Genomic DNA, 24,833 nt, shown 5'->3' on the forward strand with positions numbered 1-24,833 from the left:
TCCAGAACTTTTCAAACGAATTGAAAAATATTTGCAAACAATTATAAAATTTGTTTATCCAAAGATAATTCCATACAAAATATAACTTTTAGTAAATATTTATTGATTATTATTTTATCTAATAGTAAAAAGAAATTTGAATAGTTAGGTATAAATTTTTTTACAGCATTTCAAAGACAATTAAATTAAGTTTTATGTAGTAAAATACAAAATTTGAGCTAAATAGGTCGAATAGTTACTGAGAAAACTAGTTTTAAAAATACAGCTTCCTCATTCGATTTCTCAGGAGCAATTTGATCGATTTCTCTCAAATTTTGAATTTTGGTATGCAAAATTACATTCTTTAAAATGTGAAAAATATGAATTTGAAATAAAAATTCCTCCGATCATTATTAAATAAAATGGAAAATAAAAAATATTTACTAAAAGTAATAATTTTCATAAATGGGTGCAAATATTTTTCAATTTTGCTTACGAAATTCTCCAGATATGGCGAAATACGTAAAAAATAATATTAACATTATGGGATCCAAACTTTAGATCCCTCTCCTCACCAAACTATGGGGTCCAAATTTCCCAGATTGCGGATACCTCTATATTTTACTTTCAGAAATCAGAATCCGTTCAAATAAAGAGGTTTTCAGAGAAAGTACGTTTTTTTGACTGATTTCGTAATTTAAAATATCGTCTGCACTAATTAATTAGTATATTGGGCATCATCCCCTCGAAGCATTTTACTTTCTAACAGTCGTTGAACAACCGACCCAGTTTTGGGGTTCACGACTACTAATGTTCTACTACATAGTATTGTAATTTTGAACCAAATTCAGAAGACAAAGGGACTCCTGGATTAAGTATTTTGAGAAATTTGCCTTTGTGGAGGACTTTTTAATGGAACTAACCCGAGTTTGCGTTACACGGAGAGGAAGACTATGGGAATCCCCCACGGTTAGCCTTACGGCAAGGGTACTCTAAACCAAGATTCGTTTACCACTGAGGATATTTCACGTCGGCACTGTGATCTGTGTTGTATCGAACAACCATCGCTAGGATTCGAACCCGGTTCACCTCATTGGAAGGCAAACGCTCTTTCCCCTGAGCCATCGCTACTTACCCTCGAACTATTATGATTGAGTCATAGAAAGCGAAGATCAAAAATTAGATCAAAAATCTCCATTAGATCAAAAATCAAGTCAGCAGTGAACTCTTTTTCCTTTTTTTTTCCAGCGCACTGTACTATGTTGGAGATGCTGTTGTTGCTGTAGTTCATTTACGTCGCACTAGAGTTGCACAATGGGCTATTGGCGCATCCCTGAGGATGATCCGAAGACATGCCATCACAATTTTAATCCTTTGCAGAGGGAATGGCACCCCCGCTTCGGTAGCCCGATGACCTGCACGCGCAGTCGAGCACTTTACGGTAGAACAGTTTAACGAGGATCAATGCAGCCCACCCTCGGTCCCTACGCAGACTGATCCAAGTGATCACCCACCCGCACACTGACCGCAGCCAGTGATGCTTGACTTCGGTGATCTGCTGGGAACCGTGTCTTAACGATCAGTCCACTGCGGGACCACTGTTGGAGAATAAAGCATATGTAATGCTTATCGAAAGCCATACCTAATGCATATTTACATAAGTACTATTAGTGTAACACTCAAAATTAGTTTCATACCGCATTGATTCCTGAAAGTTGCTGAGACAGCATAACAACAACTGCAATAATGAGAGGTTTCCTCAGTATCGGATTTGTGTACATTTCTTTTAAGGTCACCTGAAAAAAAAAATCCAAGCGTTAGATCTAGTCAAGTATGTCAACAAATCAAGAATTTGCTAAAGGATATTATCTCTTAGTGTTAAGAAGCATACAACAATATTACATTTATATCTTTTGCAAGAAACATTGCTGATAGCTGAAGCTCAGCTTAAAATTCCTAGTTATCCGGGTTGAATCCCTATATTTTTTATGACGGTAGACTACAGCAATATAGAATAAGAAACTTTTTCGTATAAACACTTTTAAATGCTAAAAATTATATAACTTTTAAAAATTTGCACAAAGGCATTTTGCAGTATAAAAACTACATAGTGGAAAAAAATTGCAACCACATTTGTCCTCTGAAGCACTTAATTTCTACCATCAAGATATCTTTTACAAAAAATACGATTAAAAGGATAAATAAGAATTAATAGGGAGGTTTAAATTTCATTTACCTTTGTCCGCATCAATATGCCTGCTATAAGCTAAGTTGGATATAGCTGGTTTGAATGTAGAGTTTATAATAACATAACAGCCGAAATCTGTTATATTCTACCAAACTAAATAATATTATGTAAGCTAGCTAAGTTCAAGAAAAATAAGATCAACTGCTGTTTTAAATCTAACCTAACAGAAAAAATAAACATAAAAAGATTATCAGAACATCTCTGGATTAGATGAAAGTTGGTGTATCAAAATCAAGGTATCCCTACCGGTAAGATTTTGAATTTTGGCTATTATTGTTATTGAACAATATGTAACTTACAGTGGCGCTCACGTATTTAAAAGGACATGTCTTTATGAAAAGTAAAATCCAAAACTTAATGTTCACGCATAAGTTTATTGAATTGATAATTATGTATTGGAACAAATAACTTATTTTTAATATATTTTCACAATGAAAATCATTTATCTAACTGTTATACTTAAATTATGTAACATTTTAGAAAAAATATGCATTCCGCATACTTAAGGACAGCAAAATAAATGTTTCTTAATCGTTAGTAAAATTAATAACAAAGTAAAACATGTAACAAAAAATAAAGATTTTGAGCTAGTATTTACTCGGTAAGCCTTTTGGGGCAATTACTGCTTCACATCTACGAAGCATCGAATCTACTAATCTTTAACATGGTTCAGGAGGTATAGCTGCCCAGCCTTCTTGGACACATTTCCATAAATCACCTAAATTTTTTTGGTTTTCGCTGTTTCACATATTTATCCACATCTATCCACATCATCTTGATCGGGTTGAGATCTGGTGATTGGGAAGGCCACTGCAAAACCACAATTTTCTTGCTTGATAAGAAGGCCTTCGCAGTTTTGCTCGAGTGCTTTGGATCATTATCGGCTTGCATGATTGGTTTTCTTGAGCGAAGTTTCCTGTAATAAGGCAGAAAAACAGTCTTGATAATGTCCACATACACATGCTGATCCATGATGCCTTCGATTTTGTGAATTGGACCACATCGTGAACGTGTCATGGCACCCCACACCATCACCGAGCCGCCTCCACCTTTTACAGTTGATTTTGTACACCGTACATTAAATTCTTCACCGACTCGACGCCTCACATAACTTTTGCCATCTGAGCCCATTCTGTTGAACTTCGATTCGTCTGTAAATATAACTCGATTCCAGTCAGCCGATGTCCAGTTTCTGTGTCTTTTTGCAAAAGCTAATCGAGCTGCTATATTCTTCTTTGACATCAACGGTTTTTTCCTACATAGGCGACCTATAAGCCGAAACTGATTTAAACGCCGTTTGATGGTATTATTGATTACGTGCTTGCCTGTTAATTTAGCGAATTCTTTTCTGATGTCCGGGGCGGTTTTGTGACGATCAGCTTCAGAAATTCGATGAAAAATTCGATTTTCTCGTTCGGTAGTTTTGCGTGGACGTGATTTTTGGGATGCTTTTTCAATACTTTTGGTCACTAGAATAGATTTCAATGCTTGGAAAACTGCTGTTTTTGATAATTTTAACCGCCTACCAATTTCTCCAATGCTTAAACCTTTTTTTCTCAGAATATCTATTCAACATCTCTGTTCATTGCTAACATTTTTATCTTTACTCATAATAATGTTAAATTTTGTACTAAAAAAATTTAAAAAATATTAATATAATGTTTTAAAGCCTCAAGCAAAGATAATGTAGTAAATTACACTTACATTGATCGATAAATTGATTGTAATCATTCAATAACTCATGATTAGACAAACTGTCCTTAAGTATAAGAAACTTAACAAAATATTTTTCGTTAATTAACTTTTATGAAACACTTGTGAACATGAATGAATTATATGAGGATTGAAGTTCAACTAAGGTAGAATTCGTCATTATAGATATCTTGATCGAAACATAATATAATGATCCAATATAATGACGCATTTATTTTGAAAACGCTGTCCTTAAGAACGTGAGCGCCACTGTGCCTTAATGTGCTTAATTTCATAAAAATTATTTAACATTTCTCTTAGGTAGGCCACACACTAAGGAGGAAAGCAGTAAGAATGGAGACAGGAGGCGAATTTCTATACTTTTGCGTTAGGTTGCGCAGAGGCGATGTGCGCATATTATTGTTAAAGTATGGGAATCTGCCTCTCGTATGCCTCTTGCTTAACCGCTTGCCTCATCAGTGAGTATCCTTCCTAAAACTTTAACATTATTAAGTTTTAACATTACAAAATTAATGTATTTAAATGCGTATTGGATGCCTACTTTGGGTACCAGTTTCATTTCTTCAAATTCTGCTCTCATTTCGTCCATTTCATAATGAACATCATTAGTGCCTCGAAGCCAGGTAAGAGCTGTAAAAAAAATAATGATTCTAGAGAACTTAAAATATCTCATAAATTAAGTCCTTTTTTATGTAAAATAAAGCATCAAAAGTTATATAACGAGAGCATACTGTCAATTTGAGCAGAATATTTTATTTCGTCGAGTAGAAGCGAGGTAAAATAAATCATACTGGCAATTTTCGCTAAGTCCGAGTTTTTTCGGAATGATAAGTAGTTGGATACCTGTGTCCCTTTTATATATATTTTTTCTGCCGTTCTAATTACAAACAAAAATATATTTTGGTATTTTTTATTATGAAAAACAGCAATAGAAACAAAAAAATATCTATTAAATAACCGGAAATGTATTAGAACTAAAATATAAAAACTACAATAAGTAGTTAGAAATTTCGTTTTCATTCATATTCAAAAATTTATCAATACTTGATTTTGAAAAAAAGAAATTTCAATGATGAATAACTTTCTCTTAAATATAAGTAACTGAAAGTTTGAAAAATTATTGTTTAGAAGATTTTATTTTCAACGCAGAAAAAAAAAACACCGTACTGTATTTCATATTTATAAATTATCATAAAGCTAAATAAAATATTTTCCACTAATTTAGACCTATTCAAATACAAAATAAAAAGTATGAAGAATACGTTGAAATATTCTGCGATAAGGCACAAGATTGGTGTGTGATCGTGATCATGCTACAGTAAATAAAGGTAAAATAAAATTGAATAAAGCTGAATGAATCTCTATATATATTTCTCTTACACGGCGACAAAAAAAACGTCTCATTACAACTCCCCAAATGGCAACGCTAGAAAATCGACCAATGATTGCCGCTGAAAATGTCACATGCCAAATCTAGTTGAGGTGGCTCAATATATAGCGCTTTCAAAAACGGAAACTGAAATAACCAGAGAGTGCATTCTCACCAAATGTGATCTCTCCCGAAATTCACCCTATTAGCTGCGGCAATCTCATACTATTAAGCTAGGCAGAAGTGAGTAGTCTTTGTCGATAGATCTCTATTTTAGTACTTTGTCGAAAGCGCTTTGTTTCACGAATTTATATATTTCGAATTTGACGATTTTTGATTTATATCACGAATTTATTTGTTTTATTATTGTTATTAGTGATTCATTGAAAAATGAGTCTCAGCCATGGTGTTACGCTTTACGATTTTATACTATAGCACATTTTTAAAAGGTTTAACGAATTACATGTTATTTATGTGAATTTAAATTTATTTTAATGACTTAGTATTTACTAAAAAGAGGTAATTTTTTTTTTAAAAAAAAGCTGTTATATGGATTTGAATGATGGTAGAATTTTGTGTATTTGCAATGTACCTAAGTTAGTAGTGAGCAAAGCGAGCTTGGTTTGCTAAGCAAACCATATAAGATTGCGTAGAAATTTTCGGGGGTTGGCGAGCGTTAGCGAGCAGGGGGCACAGCCCACTAGTTAATTATATTTTTTTTTATTTTTCAAAACTTTCTTTTATACGCTACCAAGTAGATTTTTTTAAAATAATATGCTATTTTTTTAGCAATTTAATTTAGGTTTTATTTCAAGTTATCAAAAGTATGTAATCCCATGTATGCTCATGGATTAATAAACTAATCAGGTATCGACAGGGTTTTCATATTAATCAGGAGATAAAGAGGGAAAAGAGAGGAAGGAAAAGGGAAATTTCAAATTTATGGAGAATTTTAAAACTTTATATTCAATTTAGTGCTATGTTCTTAGATTAGATAAATACTACGGTTACCTTTTTGGGCAGCGACATCCTTTCCTTTATTGATCAAAATAAATTTTGGAGACTCTGGACAAAGTGGAAGAGTAATCAGCATAAATATTGCTGGGATAATTATTAAACCTAGAATAGGAGCGGAAATCAAAAATCAATACTGATAAAAAATACATTTTCATTTGTATAAATTCGATAGTGAAGAAGTTGTCGAAATTAGATTTTGAAATTACTCTTTTTTGTGATGAAGAAAAGTATTTTCAAATGGTGCAACACATTTTACAAATTTATAACAAGAACATGATTATAGTTCCTAGAATTACAAATTGTTTTAAAAAAAATTTAAAAAAGAAGTTTTCTTTCAAGTTCGTTACACGACATGTGTAGCAATAACTCATGAACCTAAATTTTTTTAGCAGATTCACTGAGTACTTTCATGCGATTTTCCATGTTTTTGGGGGAAATATTCAAAAAGTCGCCGTTGAAAACTATTTTCGTTATCTTAACTATTTTTATTGAGATTTTTTTAAGATGAAGTGATCCGGGTACGAATTCCAGCAATGGCTAGTCGATACTAATTCCGCACCCGGTTCGCACCGACCAAAGTTCTGACGTAAAAATATCCTCAGCGGTAGAAAGATCATGGTTTAGAGTCACTTTGCCGTCACTTTCTATATAACGCAAATGCGGGTTAGTTCCATCAAAAAGTGTTCTACGAAGACAAATTTTTCTCTCACTACTTGATTGGGTTCAAAATTGCAAGGCTACAGACATTACAAGGCTACATAATAGGTTTCGAAACAAGTGTCCGACCAAAAATATAAATGATTTGATCAGGGAAATCAGAGAAAAATGAAATGAAATGAGTGAAAAATGCAAGGCTTGTTGCGCTCTGATCGGGAAATTAAAGCTAATTCTAAGTTTCAAAATTAGTTGCAAGATATGGAGCTTCTGATAAAAACTGTGAAACAATATCTTCAAGTCAGCATAATAGGCTTCTACATCCCGAAGCAATTGGAGGATAAATTTAACAGACGCATGAGCAAATATTGTGATGAATATTAAAAAATGTATTGTTTTATAATTTTACTTATTGTTACTCCATCTGTCGGAAGACGTTGTTACTAACTTTGAAATTGAGTGAAAATAAAATCCTGATTTCTTAAAAAGGTATCTGGTTTCCCAAACCAAATCTTTCGATCTACATCATTGTTCTTCCATTTTTTTATGACTTCCGGTACAAAAATGCTCATTTTCTGAAAGAATTTTTTTTTGTTTGAATTTTATATAATTGAAAAATACAATTTTTTTTATAACTAAGCAAAATTTTCCTTACTAGAAGAATATTTAATGAATAGCGATTTACTAATATAGGTACTTATGCTTACCAAAGAGATAAGGCCACCTTTCTTCAGTACCTAGGAGCTCAGGCAGTCCTAAAATTTGAGATATAAGAATAGTTGTCGTTATAATCAGCTGATAGATCGTACCCACGGCCCCTCTCAAATGAATGGGAGAAATTTCTGTTAGGTACATAGGAGCTAAGCCAGCACTCAAACCTACAAAAATGAATAAATGCAGTTTATTAAGAATTATATAAGGGCATAATTTAATTTCAAAATCTTACTGAAAAGCTAAAGTTAAAACGTTATTCAAATCGTTGGAAATCGAATATTTGGCAAAAGCTTTCTATTCTGTTGAAAATTTCTATTTCAAGCAAAATAAGTAATGGAAGTTTGAATATCAAACCACTATTTTATGGTCTACTTTCATTAAATGTGTTAAAAGTAGTAAAGTTGAAATAATTTTATCAAAAGATACTATGCCAAAGAAAGATAAATCTTTGATCGTAAGAACTAGAAACTAAAACTAATAGAGTAATTTTCTTTTAACATTGTTTTTTGAAGCTCTTACGCCAAACAAAACAAAGTCACAGTTTAAGTGCCTTACACTTAAAGCAAGGTTATAATTTTAAACTATATATATCATCTTACCGGGAAGAATTATCTGAGCTTTAGAACGGACAAATAACTTAAATATTTTAAAAGTCAGTAAAAAAATTTAAAAACTGCCAATTTGGCGACATTTTTCCACCTGGATGAAAATTATGAAAATCAATGCCTTATTCTTTGCAATTTTTTGCGCATTTTTGTGAGACCAGATCATGCAACATTGGAATATGTTCTTAAATATCAAAAAAGAATTTAAATAAAAATATGAAATTTGTATAAATCAAATCTCGCATTACATCCGTTGATAAGTTAGGTATGGATGTTACGTTAATTCTAATGATCAATTATTTGGATTCAGAGCTAAGCGAACCACAGCTAACTAAATTCAAGTTCTTTATGAATGAACTTAAAACTAGATAACTGTTGAGAAAATCAGTTAGCTATTAAATTGCATGACCTGTCAATACACTAGCCTCTTTTGCTCTATGTGAATAAATAATCTGAAAACTTAAAGCAATAATTGTCGAAACCACGATTAAAACGACGCACGGATTAACGATGATATTGGAGCAAACCGAGTATTTCAAAGAGTGATTTCTAGAATCCCAGATTCGAACTTCACATGCTGTAATAATATCGATAATTTAGACATAAAAAAACACGAGAATATTGATACTAATAACTGAGCTATAAAAGACATCGGGATTTTAAAAGAAAAAAAAATTCGCCGCAATAATTGCCGGAAAAAATTATCAAAACACTACAGATTATTTGTGATTTAATAGGCACGAGTTGTAAAGGACGTTAAAGTGAAGTTTCAAATGCGTGGTTTAGAATTTTTATTTATATTAAAAAATATTAATTATATATTAAAAAATATTGAACCAATTACATTCCAATCAAATTTAACAAAAAAGAGGGACAAATGTACCGTATTGATTAATTAGTTTTCAGCAAATCTGAATTTGTCATATTTTTTGATATGCATAATATATTTTTATTTTTAAAAAATGCAAGAAGGAACATGATTTCTAGAGCGAACGATCCTCTGAACTTTCGTGATTTTCAATTTTTTTATCATCTTATTTAAAATTTTAGCTGAAGCCTACCATTATCATTTTTTTTTCAATGAGTATAGAAATTCACGAGCATTTCTATTTCCTCCGAAGAGCGAGAAAGACATCTCTTCAATATAATTCTCCAGAGAAAAAAAATCCTTCAAAAATTTATGCAGAAAGGAAAAAAAAATTATTTCCCTAAGGAAAAATCTTTCTGCAAGGACCCTGTAACGTTCTGTGACAATGTCTCCATGTCTCCGCGTTTCTGTCACGAGGTATTACAAGCGTATGTTTATATCATGAAATATTTGTTCTGAATATCAATTCCATCAAACATAGATCTGGAAGAACTGTAAGACAAAGCTTTTTGTCGATGGCATTATTCCAAAATAATCTTTCAACTATGACATAACACGAGAAATTATTCATTAGTGCTACGTAGAGTTAATCGAAAAAAAGCGAGGTATAAAAATGTGTCCAAACAATTTTTGAAGGCATGACCATGAATACAATACAAGCAATCTGTTAAAACATCCAGAAGTTGGCAAAGTCTCGTGTGTTTCATAAATTATAACTGTCTTGTAACGTTTTTTTTTATGGGGAAAAGAAATCTGACGGCGACACATTTATTTTACCTTGTAACTTGTTGAGCCGAATGTTTAAGTGAAAATTTGGCTTCAGAAAGCGTCACAGATTGCTATCTATCTCAGAAAATTTAAAAATGAGATTTGTTTAAGACGAATGCTATTTTTTCTATCATAAGTCGTACACAGATTTTAGCAACTAGAATAATTTGTATCTTAAAATAAATTAAAATTTTAAATTGTCCAGAAACATAAGGCATTCTATGACGCTTTTTAAAGCTATTAACGCCATTCGGCTTAACTAATAGTGTCATTATCAAAGATTTTATTTTTTACACCATATAGGGAAAAATAGTTACAAGAATGCATTAACGGGAAAACTGAAAGTGACGTAATGTGGATATCTCTATCTTGATTGGTTGTTGAAACTTGGTATTTGTTTACGCCAGCAATTGTTTTTTTGTGTTCTACTTCGAGTAAACCAAGCCTCTTAGTGACACATTCTATATTCTTACTATTCCAATTCTTTCACTATATATTTCTTACTTAACACAAAGCCAGGCACGAAGCCATGTAGAACATTAACAAACTAATTATAAATCGAAGTTGCCAGGTGCGCATAAAATGCATAAACAAATAAAAATCTAAGTTAAGTAAAAGACAGAGATTAGAAAGAATTATATTTCAATAAATTCGATGTGCGATACGGCGATGTAATTACTTAACTCCGCGTTAATTAACATTCGAGATTATGTGGGGAAACTTAGCACAACTTTAACTCACCATTTTGCTTATAAACGATCAGATTCCGCTGACGTCAGAGGTCACATGTGTGGGTATACGCGATCGTCTTGAAGTGCAAGTACCCAATTTATGAGGCAAGCGTGATTTTACCAGCCAAATACAAGTTTCTTAATTTATACAGGAGGGGAAAGAAGGGAGAAAAAACAAAGGAAAAACGTTTTCGAAATTTGTCGAATCTCTAGTGAGGAAATCGGGAGAAAGACATTATTTGCAGGAGCGGACCGATATTAGGCATTTAGTTTGTAAAATATTCCTTTATTATTCTGAAATTCTACTGCGAATAGTAAAAAGAGAATGTCAACAAGTACAATATCTGACGATTCATAAAAATATAAAATATTGAAAATATTAAAAGATTCGAATAGGTTCGAATAGAAGAAATTTAATGAAATTCAGAACTCTGAGATTTGAATGCCAAAATTAGCATCTCACTTCCAGAGAGTTAAAGTTAATTTTTTTTTTACTTAGAGGCATTTTGTTATATTTTATTTTATTATCAATATTAACTATTATTTTGAGACAAGTTTAATCGGCAGATAAATTATCAATAAAAGCAACTGAGAAGCCATTAAATTATTTGATGAAATTATTTTATTATTGAAGATTTAAATTATTTGATGAAAGAGCTTCTGTTCCATGCGAGTAACAAAAGTTCTTCCACCATTTAAAATAATTCCCTGATTTCAATGGACAACTGGTAACATTAGGAAATGCTTAAAGCTGGAAGATAGAGTTATTTATAAAAGATCTTAAGCTTACCAGAATTAAGTCCAATGACGAATCTACCAATGATCATCATTTCGTAGGAATTGGCTAATTTGCAGAATCCACAGAGGGCGGCAGCGACGAAGACGAAAACATTGTTCATCAAAAGACCACCCTTTCGTCCAAACTTTTCGGCGAGGTAGGCGGTGCCCAGGGCCCCAACCATTCCACCAAGGCAAAATATTGACACCATGATGGAGAAGATGAGGACAACTGTACTTTCGCTCGGCACTTCATTGTGTTTCTCATAATATGTCTGGTTTATGAATTTCTGTATAAGCTATTTGGAGGGAAAAATCTAGCTTAGTATTCAACACTTATAACGTATATCTACTGAAAAGTTTTATGAGAAATCATCTCAGATTAGTTGCGTAGGGCCCTCAAAAAGTACAAGTTGCAATAGTATGAATAAACCTGGTAGTTTGAAATACATCTGGCTGACCATAGCGTATACACTTGACCCGTCTCGAGTTGTTCAACCATTTACCATCGTCTAGTCTAGACGATGACAACTGGCTATACTAATGACGGGTAAACAAAGACATTTTAAAAAAGAACATGGAACGGGAAAAGCTACGATGTTCCCAAACGTCTTTAGGCTACGATGTTCCCAAACGTCCTTAGGCTACGATGTTCCCAAACGTCCTTAGGCTACAAGTTTCAGTGGGTAAATGAGGTACCACTATTACACAAACGCAATCACACCGCCACTGCCTTGCGTCTCAGGCTAAACCATGCGTGGCAGAGGTATCCGCTTAGCTATCACCTGTACCTTATTTGCTTATAGGTGTTACTCATTTTGTTCTACATTTTTTTTAAAAAGAACGCTCTTTCTTTTAATTGTTTTCAGCGTACTCAATTGGCTTTGGTAAACTGTTTAATGAGTTCTTTTACTGTATTATGAGTTCAACAAAGTAGAAATGATGCATAAATGTATGCAAATGTCATGAGATTCTTCAGCTAACTAAGTTTATAACGAATCTAAAAAGAGCTGTACTTGCGAATATAAACTTCATTTGTTTCCCAAACGATCAATATGTTTCGAGTGCTCATTCTCAAAACATTACGCTGATGATGTCCTCAAAGAATATCTGTTTTGTTCTGTATTTTTTTATTTATATGTTATTGTCTTGTGATGGTGACCGAGTTAAGAAGCTGACTTTTAGAAAGTTTGCTGGTAACCGAAAAAGGGAAAAAACTAAACACCTGATGGATTGATTCTTTGGAAAAAAGATCTTAAAACCATAGACATCAAAAGATGGACAAACTTGCTGTCGGATCGAGCCAGACATAAAAGACTTGTTAGTACTGATCTGGCCAGTATTACGCTGTCCTGCTGATGGAAGTCATTGTGTTAAGAATGAGTTATTTCTTACATCATCCATTGGGACATCATTATAATAGATTAATATGGTAGGAATAACCATATCAACATTATTCTTAAAAATCAACTCTTAAGTAGAGCTTCATATATCAGAATTAATGCCAAAATCTGGCTTAAGAGGGTTGCAAATAAAATGGCGTGCTACATTTACCACATGGATTAATACATTAAGTGATTTATGAACTACAGTGAGCAACTGAACTATGAAACTCATATTAATTATGCAAAATAAATTACGTATTTTAAAACTGATTAATTCAACACTGACAAAAATTTTTGCTGGATCTAACATTTATTAGAAATAAACACAAACTAATAAAATCAAAAATAAAATTTTAATGTTTTAAAACGCAGGGATAATATTTCGAAAAGGGAGAAATTCAGGCAAAGGATTCAATTCAACAGAAATAGAACATAAGTTTAACAATATATTTTTGTTGTTTGGGTAGCGTGTTTAAGTCCGTGCAAGCCAATTAAGCTTATTTTTCTAACCTTTCTTTGGAACAAAAGGTATTGAAATATTATTTGATGAAAAACAATTCTTCTGACTGTGAACCGTGAGGTCTTTATTTCTTATCCAGTGAAGAAAAATACTAGGCATGTGTGGAGCGACAGCTTTAGGACTTCATGCTACTTCATCTAATCATTAACAATACACGTCTTGCGCGCTGAAGTGATGTATTCTCTAATATAAATATTATATATAAATACTTAAAAGTAAAATCTACTTACTGTTTGTGGTGCATTAACCACTCCTGTATTGTAACCATGCTGGAATGATGAGCCAAGAGCTGCTGCAGCAATTGCAAAAACTAAGTGACCAGTTAAACCCTAAAATAGATATTTTAAATTCTTAATTGATGCAAAAATTTAAATTTTCTTTTGAAATTCTTGTAAATCGGATGGTACAAAAGAATTGTACACAAATTTTTATCAAAGAAAAAAGTTAAATAGAAAATAAAAAATTTAAAAAATTTTTCGACCCGGGATTCTTTTTTTTAAATTTTTTAAGACAAAACCCAAATTTAAGATAGTTCAATTTTGTGAACCGTTTAGCATTGAAATTAACGTAAAATGTAGCAAAAGTGTTATTTCCCTAACTGAGATAAACTAGGGTAATACGATAAAGTCAAAATCATGTAAAAAAATGAATAGATATAATAAAAGACTTAAGCAATACTATTAAAAGTATTCACACTTAATCTTGAATATTCAGTGCTTAAGATGAATAAAGTTGAAGTTTTGTGACTTTAAAAACAAAGTAGTAAAGAAAAATTTAAAAAAGTCACTTTAATTTTTTTTCTGAGAAATTTTGGCAGAGAACCTTAGAATGAGATCCACAGTTAGGAGTTTACAATTTTAAGATTTAAATGTTCACATCTGCATCAATAACAAAAAAAATAAAATCATTTTTAAAAAAATTTTAATATGACTTTCTCTGTATTTTGAAAAGCTTAAAGGGGAAAAAGTTAGATATCAGGAACTCTAGGGTAAATACATGCAGCTATGGTCATTTGATACACCAAAAAATATATGCTTTAAAGCAGTGATTAATTCTTATTTACTGTTTTTACTAACTATTTAAATTGCATGCGATGCTCATAAGATTGATTTCAACGGTTTGTCATAGAACATAAATATTAAAGACGAAACAATAAAAAGGCACGTAAGGTGTAATTATTTACGATTAAATAGATAATAGATAATAGACAAAATTATTTGACCCGCGTTAGATAATTTTATCTCTTCGAAGTCTTGCGATTTTTAGTGTTGCATAATAACAAAATAAATATAATGAATTAAATGTAGCAATTGTTAACGTTTAACTACATAAGCATTGCAATTAAACAATAAAAACTTCTACAATATTGAATACACTATGTAAAAGTAACAATCATTAAAGTAATATTTAGGTGTTCTCAAAACATTGCTGATGATATACATTTTTGCACGAAACGTTTACATAGTGGAGTTGACAAACAGTTGGTTTAACAGTAAAATCAACAAAATCAACAAGCTGATTAAAATTTTCCATGTAAATTTAAATTTTATTCCTTCAATTTTCCCACCAAACAGAAACTAATAACTAATAGAAACTAATAATTTCAATTTCAGGCATTTCAAATTTGCACAAATTGTTTTGCAAAATCTCAAACTTAAAACATCTTCTGCCAGTGAATAATGCTTTTGCAATAAAAATAATGAATGCAAGATATTTTTTTTTACTTCCATTCGGAAAAACATTCTTCCAAAAATGGCACATCATATACATGATTAGCGAGACGCCATACATGATTATATTATGTTATATTGTTCTATGATTTCTCCATCATTTAAAGGGGTATATAGGTCATAAAACTAACAGTGTCTTTAGGGTTACGAAAACATCCTCATTTTTTAACTCCCTGATGTTTTTGGCATGAGCAAATTTAATTATTTCGGACTAGTTAAATTTTTCAATTGCAGCTATTTTAAGATCTAAACCAGTTAACTATAATTCTTTGTAAATGAAACATACCACCGCTGTTTAAAAAGATCGCTGATGGTATTTTTTATGCACTCTCCAACAAAAACAAGATGTTTTTCAGAAATGTCGCCGGATTATTCATTGGCCCAAATTTTCCACGCCTGCTTTAACCAAGAAAGAAAAACTGGGACAAAGGAATTTAAAGGCATCAGTGTCGGAAATCTTAGAACTAGGGCGATCGATTTATTTTTCTTAACTCTTTGTATCCGAATAGAAAGAATAGTTATTTAGGTTATATATCCCTTGGGGAGCACATAAAATACATAACTAAAATTTTATAACAAACACAAACAACTAAGAACTATATTTTTACTTTGGTACAAAACGTATTTTTTCGATCGATTCTTTTATTATATGTGAAAGGAAGAAGCATTAAATTGCCTACATGTGAAAAAAAAATATTTCAGTAAATAAAACAATTCATGAGTTATAATAAATAAAATTTGCAAAAGTATCTTTTTTGACAATTAAAGATTGTATACAATATAGTGCATTTTAAATTTTAAGCAGGTTAAACTAAAGAAAGATGACGTTATGGGAAACTGCTCCTAGTTTACACAGACATTGCCATTAAGATAACCAAGAGAATTTTCGTGGTTTTCCCTCTCGCACATCGCAAACGTAAACTAACAGGGTCTCCCTATTTTAAAAAAAAAAAAAAATTGTTTCAACTGAAGTTCCCCGTTTAAGCTAGATGAACATATTATCGGATTACATAACTTTTTTTTTTGTCTTTTGAGTTTAAAGTTGCTGAGATATAACGAATAGATTTGAAAACTCAGTGGCGCGACAGCCCATAGAGGGCCAAGGCCTACTGTGCCCATCTCAGTTTTCTTGACCTTGGGCTCTGAGGTGCAGGAGCAGATGTTCCGGTCAGGTGGTCAGCCGAACGTGGTACCCCCGGTGTTTAGTTCCCACGCACTCATTGCTTGGTACTCATTTATAGAACCACTGAAGGGATGAAAGGCTGAGTCAACCTTGCCCCGCCCGAGGATCGAACCCAGGACATGTGACGTGAGCACGTCACAAGTCTGCACAGGTGTGCACGTGAGCACGAAGCGCTACCACTCAGCCACTGGGCGTCAAAGATAAGATTTAATTGCCTCAAATCATGAGTAAGTTATTACTTTATTAAAAACTTCATTCGCTTCAAAAATATACAACCTGGAAATAACAATCAACAGGTAGCTTCTGCGCCCAAAGATAAGACTTGTCAGGCGTAAATGAGAAAAAACGAAAGTGATTTGAAATATAAAACGAAATGTTACGATATTTTAAATCACTAGTTTCTTCTCATTGTCTTGAAAATGGGTGCTTGTTTTTGAGCACTTAAAACACATCGAATTATTTCAGTTTCATACATTTTTGACGGTAATGAAGTTTTTAATCAATCTTATACCGCTTGTTTCTTCAGATTATTTATTTAACATAAGTTTTTTACCAATGGTGAAAATATTCTTTATTAGTGATAATCTGAAATTTTAATTTAGTTATTTCGGTTGAAATTCACAAGACTGAAAATGCATAATTTCAACAAACAAGCAATGGAGAATTTTTCAGATAAGTTATTTTCAACTCATAAAACATAATCTGTGAAAGCATGCTGTTATTGGGGATTCGAGCATACTATACATTTTGCTATTCCCGATATTCAAATCTCCCGAATAAAGAGCTATAGGCTTTTAATAAAGAAAAAAAATCTCCAATTGTCGACTGGGCGTGAGTTAAGCCTCTCCTTTGCATTCGAGCTAACCGTGCAAGGTTTTTGAACGCGGACAAGATTTATTTCTTGATATTTGCTTTACGAATACCTTTAATTTTTGAGTTTGTTCAGCATGGCTAAAATAGAAGGTGAACGTTATCGGCTTAATTACTTATGTAAGTATTTAATGATTGCGATAAAATGATATAGCTGAAAAACGAAAATATAATACTCTGATACAACGATTTCCTGGCTATAGAATTTCTTTCTTTAAATAAAAAGAGCTGTGTACATTATCTAGTTAAATTTTTAAAAAAATTACAGGAAGATAAGTGACAATTTATTGGAGATTTGAATATGTGGTTTTATAAACTTAATATTAAAAGCAAATAACTGACAAAATTTTATGTTAATGTGATTTAATTTTTTTTATCTGGATACGAAAAATCTTTCAAAAAATTAAAAACACTGCAGTTATTTATCTTTTCTTCTTATAAAGTAGTAACTTCCGTAAAAAAACACTGCATTTCCTAAACGGAAAGAGGAGCGATAAAAATACAAAGAATCCCATAAATACATAATTATTTTCTCTAAAATGATTTAGTTTGTTTCATTTTAGAATAGTCGACTAAATATGAACAAATGCATATAAGATCTTGGTGCATAGAAAGCTACAAGCGTGTTTAGACTAACAGGTGAAGTCTAATAAATGACTTGGAACTGTTAAAATGTTAAACTACTGATATCATTACGATTTTAATATGACTTTTGAATTATTATTAAAGTTGATTCCTTCAAAAATTTAGATTGCAGCAGTGATAAATTAAAAAAGCTAACCATTTTTTCAAGATATTTTATAGTATTACCGGCGTTGAACAGCCGACACAATTCTGAGTTTACAGCTATCAATGTTCAACTCAGCAGCCTTGTAAATTTAATCCAAACCAGAAGACTCCTGGATCAAGCGTTGGGATAAATTAGCTTTAGTAGAGGACTTTTTTTGATAGAACTAACCGGCATTTGCGTTACATTGAGTGGAAAAACACGAAAACATTCCGTGGTTAGCCGATAACAAGAGGATTTTTATAAATGATCTGTCTACCACTCAGGATATTCGGTGTTAACCCTGTGATCAGCACGAGTAGAATTCGTATCGATCAGACAACGCTGAGATTCGAACCTGGCTCGGCTCCCAACTTAGAAGATAAGAGTGCTCAATATCCTGAGCGATTGTGACTATAAACTTCCCAGATTCTTATAAAAATTATACTTATTGAGTTAAGCTTAGCACAAATTTATGATGCTTCCAATACTTATTCCATTAGTTCCCTTGTCTTCTGGATTGGGTTCACAATTAGAAGGCTACGGAGATGCTCATTGGTAGACGTAAACTCAAAAATTGGGTCGGTTATTGACTGAAAATAAAATTTATGATATTCGCAAGTTCAAATGTCTATAAATTTGACCAGAGCTGATTTCGATCTGACCAGTTGTAACAGTTATCTGGTTTCATCAGAAATTCCTTAAAACTGGTTTAAGTTCTTAAAAATATTGAAATTTGAAAAGACTTTAAAAAAAACTAAAAAGAAACTTTAATTGTAATATTAAGAAGCATTTGAGGAAATTCTTTTACAGTTGAAATTATTTTATCCTATAAGGCAGCTCTCATTTTCTGGATATTCTTGAAATACCGGCATATAGCAAATAAAACGAAAATAGATCTAATTTAAAGAGCAACTTGTTTTATTTAATGACCTTTTTATTTCTCAAAATTGCTTTCCTTAGATTAGAAAATGGAGTTAGAAAACAAACAGTTTACATTCCACAAAAATAAAAATTCTCATTGAACATATATCAACAAACTTAACCAGTTTTAAATCGAGAAACTGGTTTCTCAAAGGAAAATTTATTTAAAATAAAACTTTCTAATAAGTAGAACTGGAAATAAATGATTGCATTATTCATAAGAAACTTATTGAAGTTGGAAATGCCTTTCTGGGGGCTCGTCTCTTACGTCAGAGCTTTGTCCTCCAAAGAGACCACGTCTCCTCAAAAGCTTGTTTTGGCGAAGTCACTTACCTCGACGTAAATTAAAAAAAAATAAAAAAAAATAAATAAAAAAAATAAATTAAAAATATTTTGTGATTCTACTTATAAATGCTTAAGACGCTAGTTTTTTATGAGAAAAAAATATGAAAACATTACATAAGATTGACTTATTAGAAATTACTAGATAGTTTTTTATAAATATTTCGTCAGAAATTGAAACAATATAAAATTGTTAAAAACTACTTCTGTTATCTATTATCAAGAAAATTTTTAAAGTTATGAATAAAAAAAACCTTAATATTCATGAAATATATTATAATTATACATTTGGAACCTCAAGATTTCAATTTGATCGCAAACGCAGGTTTTTAAGTAAATATTTTGATTTTTTATTTATTTATAAAATGCACATTATTTAGATATTTATGAAATAATATATCGGGTAACTGCCCTCTGTGGCCTTGTTGGCGCAAGTACACTTTTTAGTCAAAATTTCAATGACAATTCCAAAGGTAGAATACTTTAATTTTTATTTTCTCAATTTTATTCTTCAAGAAGCTGAGAAATATTATGGACTTCTTGGCATAAGTTTAAAGACTTTAAAAAATAGAAAAAGGACCTAAGATGTTATCTGAATAGCCAATTCTGATTTAAAAAAAATACACTACAAGGGAATAACTGAATGAACATATTAGTCAGCGATTAAAACTTATTGTTCTTTTCTACAACGCTCCACTTCTAAATAGTCCTGAACTGCAAGCTCTCCCGTTATCTCATTCTTCTACTTTGCAACATTTTTATGAATAACAGGGGCGAAATTCAAATCTAGCTAGAATTTAAAAACAGTTTTTATATAGTTTTCAATTTTTTTTACAAACAAGTATCATTACGAAACAGGCTACAAAAGTTATAACACCATAAAATATAACTCATTATTAAGTTTACAACGTTTTTAAAACTATATTAACCTTTATTCAGAAACAGAATATTTTAAATATTATATTAAAAACAATTTCGAATTCCGCCATTTATGGAATAATGTGCTGTAGAAGAATGTTTTTAGCACTACGAACTAAATATTGATTTAAATATTGTTACTTTACGAGAATACATTGTTTTATAATAACAGTTAGCACAATAACTTAACAAAAATAGCAGTCATGCGAAAACTCAATAAGTCTTTCAATATTATTAAGTCATTACATTACGATTAATAATGTTTCCAAGATTGATATATATCCTTACGTTAGAATATAGGAAATTCTCTATTTGTATTTTTTTAAAAATAACATTTTGCTCAAAAGCTCAATACTAATGGAGCAGAAAACTTTTGGAATAAAAAAAGTTTTGATTACTCTTGTTCCTCTCCCACCCCTAATATACTGAAAAGAATGAATCAGCTGGTTGCCCTAGGTGGCTAATTAAAAACAAACTTAAGAGATATTTAGCCATTTGTTTAATAAGCTTTTCCATTGTATCAATTTTTCGGTGGTCTTTGACTTTTACACTAAGCAATGATGAAGGTGGATTTCATCAGCATTCAATGGAAAATCAGTTTTTGTGGTTTTCTTATCTAACTCATTCATTGTCAATTTTAACTGCAAATAAAATCCAATTGAATGTAGACAGTAAAACACTTTTGGAACCACAATTATTTTCAAACGATTCCTCCCCGAGAAGCTTTAAATGTAATTAAGAACTATTTTTAATTTTAGTTTCCCCCTCTCCTTCAGAAATATGTTTTATTTTTGGCGGAAGTTATTTCTCAAACGCTACTGAACCGAACTGCTCTATTTAATAAGCTTAATGTCAAGGTTTCCTAAATAAACAATCGAAAACAAGGAAATAACTGATGAAATCGTTAATTTTACAAAATGGCAGAAGATAGAAATAAATTCCTTTATTCCCCGGATATTTTAGCAGAAAAAAAAATTGTTTTAAAGTTATATTTAAAATCGGTACGGCTGGATAATGTCGCACCGAATCGTTTAAGCTTTTAAATTTAATTCTTTAACTTCGTGCAAAAGTATTTTTGGTGTATGGTTCGTAAAGCTTTTTACAAAACATTCATTGTTTATGCTGAATTAAATAAAAAGTGTTCTTATTAGAATAAATACTTTCACAAAGAAACTAATTAAAAAATTTTGTCAACTGGAATTAGATGTTTAAATATTTCATTTTAGACAAAGTATTTAAAAGTAATCGTGAAATTCAAAATGAGGTAGTAAAGAAAGTAGGTTTTTCAAACTTTTTAAAATAGACTTTTTTCGAAAATATTTCCAGAAATTATTTCAGAAGAGTAATAAATGGCACTGCGAAAAAATTGGAAATAATAAAATGAAATTTAAATTTTTTTTTTCTAAATTATTCTTTGATCACATTCTAGGAAAAACTTGATTACTGACTGGATTATGTAATAAGAATTGTTATGTCACGTGCCGATATGAAAACATTCAAACTTTCAGAAACTATTTTTTGATTTTAATCAGGCTATTTAAATCAGGACTTAAATCAGGCTATAAACCGTAAGCATGGGACATTAATTTATTTGATAAAGCCACTTTCTTTTTAATTTCCATATGCTTTAATTGATTCTCAAGCTTATTTTTCTCAGCATTATTAAACAAATTTTTATCAAAGCCAACTACAAGATTTTCAGGTATTTATGTGTATAAGCTATTAGAAAAAATTAAGTAGCATCGGAACACAGAGAAATATTGATTTAAATTTTTGTATTTTAAACATTTATTATTCTCTCCATCAAACTAATAATGAAGTTGATAATTTGCACATTCTACATTATATAGGATACAAATACAAAATATTTCTTATATCTTTTTTTATGAAATTTTCTAATATTCATTCTAATTCCTATATTTATTTTAATTTTAACTATGTATAAAAGAATAGTCCAATTTTCAACACAATTTTAACTTAGCTTTGATGAAAATAATTCAAAACCTGAATTTACCAAAACCACATTTTATCGTTGTTTTGACAACGTCTTTTCCAAATTATATAAAGTTGTTGCAACACACAACATGCATTGATTTACAAGATACGCATTCAATTTAATTATATTTTTCTATTTAATATAAATAACTGCAAAAGAAAAACTAAATACAAATTCTGAAAAATATTCACTATACACGACAAAATTTTAAAAATTGGAAGTAAATATTTCTTATTGACAAATGCATGGTTCAAAGCTATATATGTAATTAAATTAAAATTGATTCATTCCAAATAAGTTATTGGAGATAAGATTTAAAATTACAGAAAATTTTCATAACACATAATACTATAATGTATTAAGTAAAAATTTTACTACTCTTATCGAAATTTAGAATCTTTGTTAGATTACTTTTCATCATGTATCACAAATTAAATGTACCCAGATAGTTTTCTAAAAAAACTAAATTTAAGCATTTAATTGCAAACATTTTCAAAATCTAATAAAAAAAGGTTTATAATCCATTAATCCTTTGAATAGCATATTATATTTAACTCATTTGAAAACATACTTAATAAATAAAATTGCATCAAAATAATATTTAAACTTTTGAATATGATATAATAATTTCACTCACCTCGTGGCGTAAATGAACCATTAAAATCGATTTTTGTTGACAGTGTTTAAAATTCAAAAAAGTTACAGCACTAACAATAAATAATTATTATATAAACAACAATACTGATGACAAATATTTTATGATTAAATTGCTAATGAAAGTGATGCAATGTTTATGTCCCAGCGAAAAAACTGATTTTAATGACAGATGTCAAAAACGTGCAATGCGTTAAGCCAGAGGCTGCCCCACATGTGAGATTCGATATCCCAGAATGCATAGCGAGCCGCACCTCTTATTTGGCCAATCAGGAGAAGAATCGTTGTACCACACCTGCGTGACGTGTATGAAAGGTCATGAAAGGACTCACGTTTCAAACCGGCTCGTCTGCATGTCTGGATTTTTGAATTTCTAAATTTGAATTATTGCACAAAAAGTAGAATTTAATCTTAGAAGAATAGTTTTATTTATGGGAGGTTTATTCTTTGATATTTAGGCAAATGCTGGTTGTGTAATAAAGAGAGAAATGTTCTTTTTGTGAAATATTTTCGTACAGGATGAGTTGCATAATAAGAAACTGATTATATGGCTTAGAAATGAGTGATTTGAATTGCATTTGTATCTTAATAGATGATTTATCATAATTTTTCATTGGTATAATTCATCTGCGTACGTATAAGTGGTTTAGTTGTAAAACTCGTTAAGCACTATCCAAATTTTATTATTATTATTATTATTTGTTACCAGCTGAATATTGTTTTTTGCACGGCATAAAACAAAAAGAAAATGATCAATAAGTCGGTATTAATAAACACTGCGTGATTATGAAAGGCAAATGCCGTGACAATAAATTAAGCTAAATTAATAATAACTTATTATTATTTGTTATTGCCTTTCTAGGAGACCTAGCTTTAAAATTTTTGTTAATTAGTGTTGATGAAAGGGTTAAATAAACACGAAATAACCAAACACATGCACCAACTCTTCCTTTTTGCATTATAGGTAATATTTTCTAGAATAAATCAAGTAACTACTGTGTAGTTATTTTTCGAAATGATCACTCTAAATTTCCATGAGGCTTCATGATGAGAAGTCTGACATCAAAAAGTCAGTAGAAAAATTAAACTAGGAAATAAATAAAATAAATGCGGGCAATGCTTAAAGATTTTTATAATTGCACGATTTGTATGATATTTTTTTATTATAGGAAAATTCCTCCCCCCCCCCCTAAATATTCTAGAGGCTTTCTCATTTTTGTAAGAGGCAGCGCAGAACGAAATACAAGTAAAATAAATAAAACGAAATAACTAATCGGGAGTAACTTTCACAATAAAATGTAAAATAAAGAAAGAAATTAAATTTTTTAAAAAAGAAACACGCTAAATGCCTCGATAAATGGTAAAAATATTTTGNCGTGATTATGAAAGGCAAATGCCGTGACAATAAATTAAGCTAAATTAATAATAACTTATTATTAATTGCTATTGCCTTTCTGGGAGACTTAACTTTAAAATTTTTGTTAATTAGTGTTGATGAAAGGGTTAAATAAACATGAAATAACCAAACACATGCGCCAACTCTTCCTTTTTGAGTCTGACTGATTTTGAGTCTGACATCAAAAAGTCAGTAGAAAAATTAAACTAGGAAATAAATAAAATAAATGCGGGTAATGCTTAAAGATTTTTATAATTGCACGATTTGTATGATATTTTTTTATTATAGAAAAATTCCCCCCCCCCCCTAAATATTCTAGAGGCTTTCTCATTTTTATAAGAGGCAGCGCAGAACGAAATACAAATAAATAAAATGAAATAACTAATCGGGAGTAACTTTCACAATAAAATGTAAAATAAAGAAAGAAATTAATTTTTTTTAAAAAAAAACACGCTAAATGCCTCGATAAATGGTAGAAATATTTTGGCTCAAATTATTATGTTTTTTTTTCTATGATGAAAATGAATTTTTTTCTTTTTTTTTTAAAAAAAAGAAGAAGAAGAAAAGTTACATTTGTATACACTATATTATATATACATTATACATTATATATTATATTATATATTATATTTATTACATACATTATATACATTATATTATTTATACATTACATTATATTATATTTACAGTAGTTTCATTTATGCTT

General features: G+C 30.7%; 1 protein-coding gene across 2 annotated transcripts in view; it reads right to left on the reverse strand.

Moving 5' to 3' along the window:
- LOC107457369 (solute carrier family 2, facilitated glucose transporter member 1) overlaps nucleotides 1-24,833 on the reverse strand; it is a 61,148-nt gene that overhangs the window by 7,562 nt on the left and 28,753 nt on the right. Inside the window, exons 1-7 of one of the 2 annotated variants that reach the window (XM_016075523.3) lie at nucleotides 22,715-23,082; nucleotides 13,579-13,677; nucleotides 11,457-11,742; nucleotides 7,688-7,858; nucleotides 6,321-6,428; nucleotides 4,482-4,570; nucleotides 1,677-1,775 (exon numbers count right to left, since the gene is read on the reverse strand). In XM_016075523.3, coding sequence (XP_015931009.1) covers nucleotides 1,677-1,775; nucleotides 4,482-4,570; nucleotides 6,321-6,428; nucleotides 7,688-7,858; nucleotides 11,457-11,742; nucleotides 13,579-13,677; nucleotides 22,715-22,735 — 873 coding nt within the window. In that variant the 5' untranslated portion in view covers nucleotides 22,736-23,082. Of the gene's footprint in view, nucleotides 1-1,676; nucleotides 1,776-4,481; nucleotides 4,571-6,320; nucleotides 6,429-7,687; nucleotides 7,859-11,456; nucleotides 11,743-13,578; nucleotides 13,678-22,714; nucleotides 23,083-24,833 lie in introns of those variants that run through there. The other variant, XM_043045334.2, reaches the window with a different exon arrangement.

This window comes from Parasteatoda tepidariorum, chromosome 3, assembly GCF_043381705.1.
Source record: "Parasteatoda tepidariorum isolate YZ-2023 chromosome 3, CAS_Ptep_4.0, whole genome shotgun sequence".
NCBI lineage: Eukaryota > Metazoa > Arthropoda > Arachnida > Araneae > Theridiidae > Parasteatoda > Parasteatoda tepidariorum.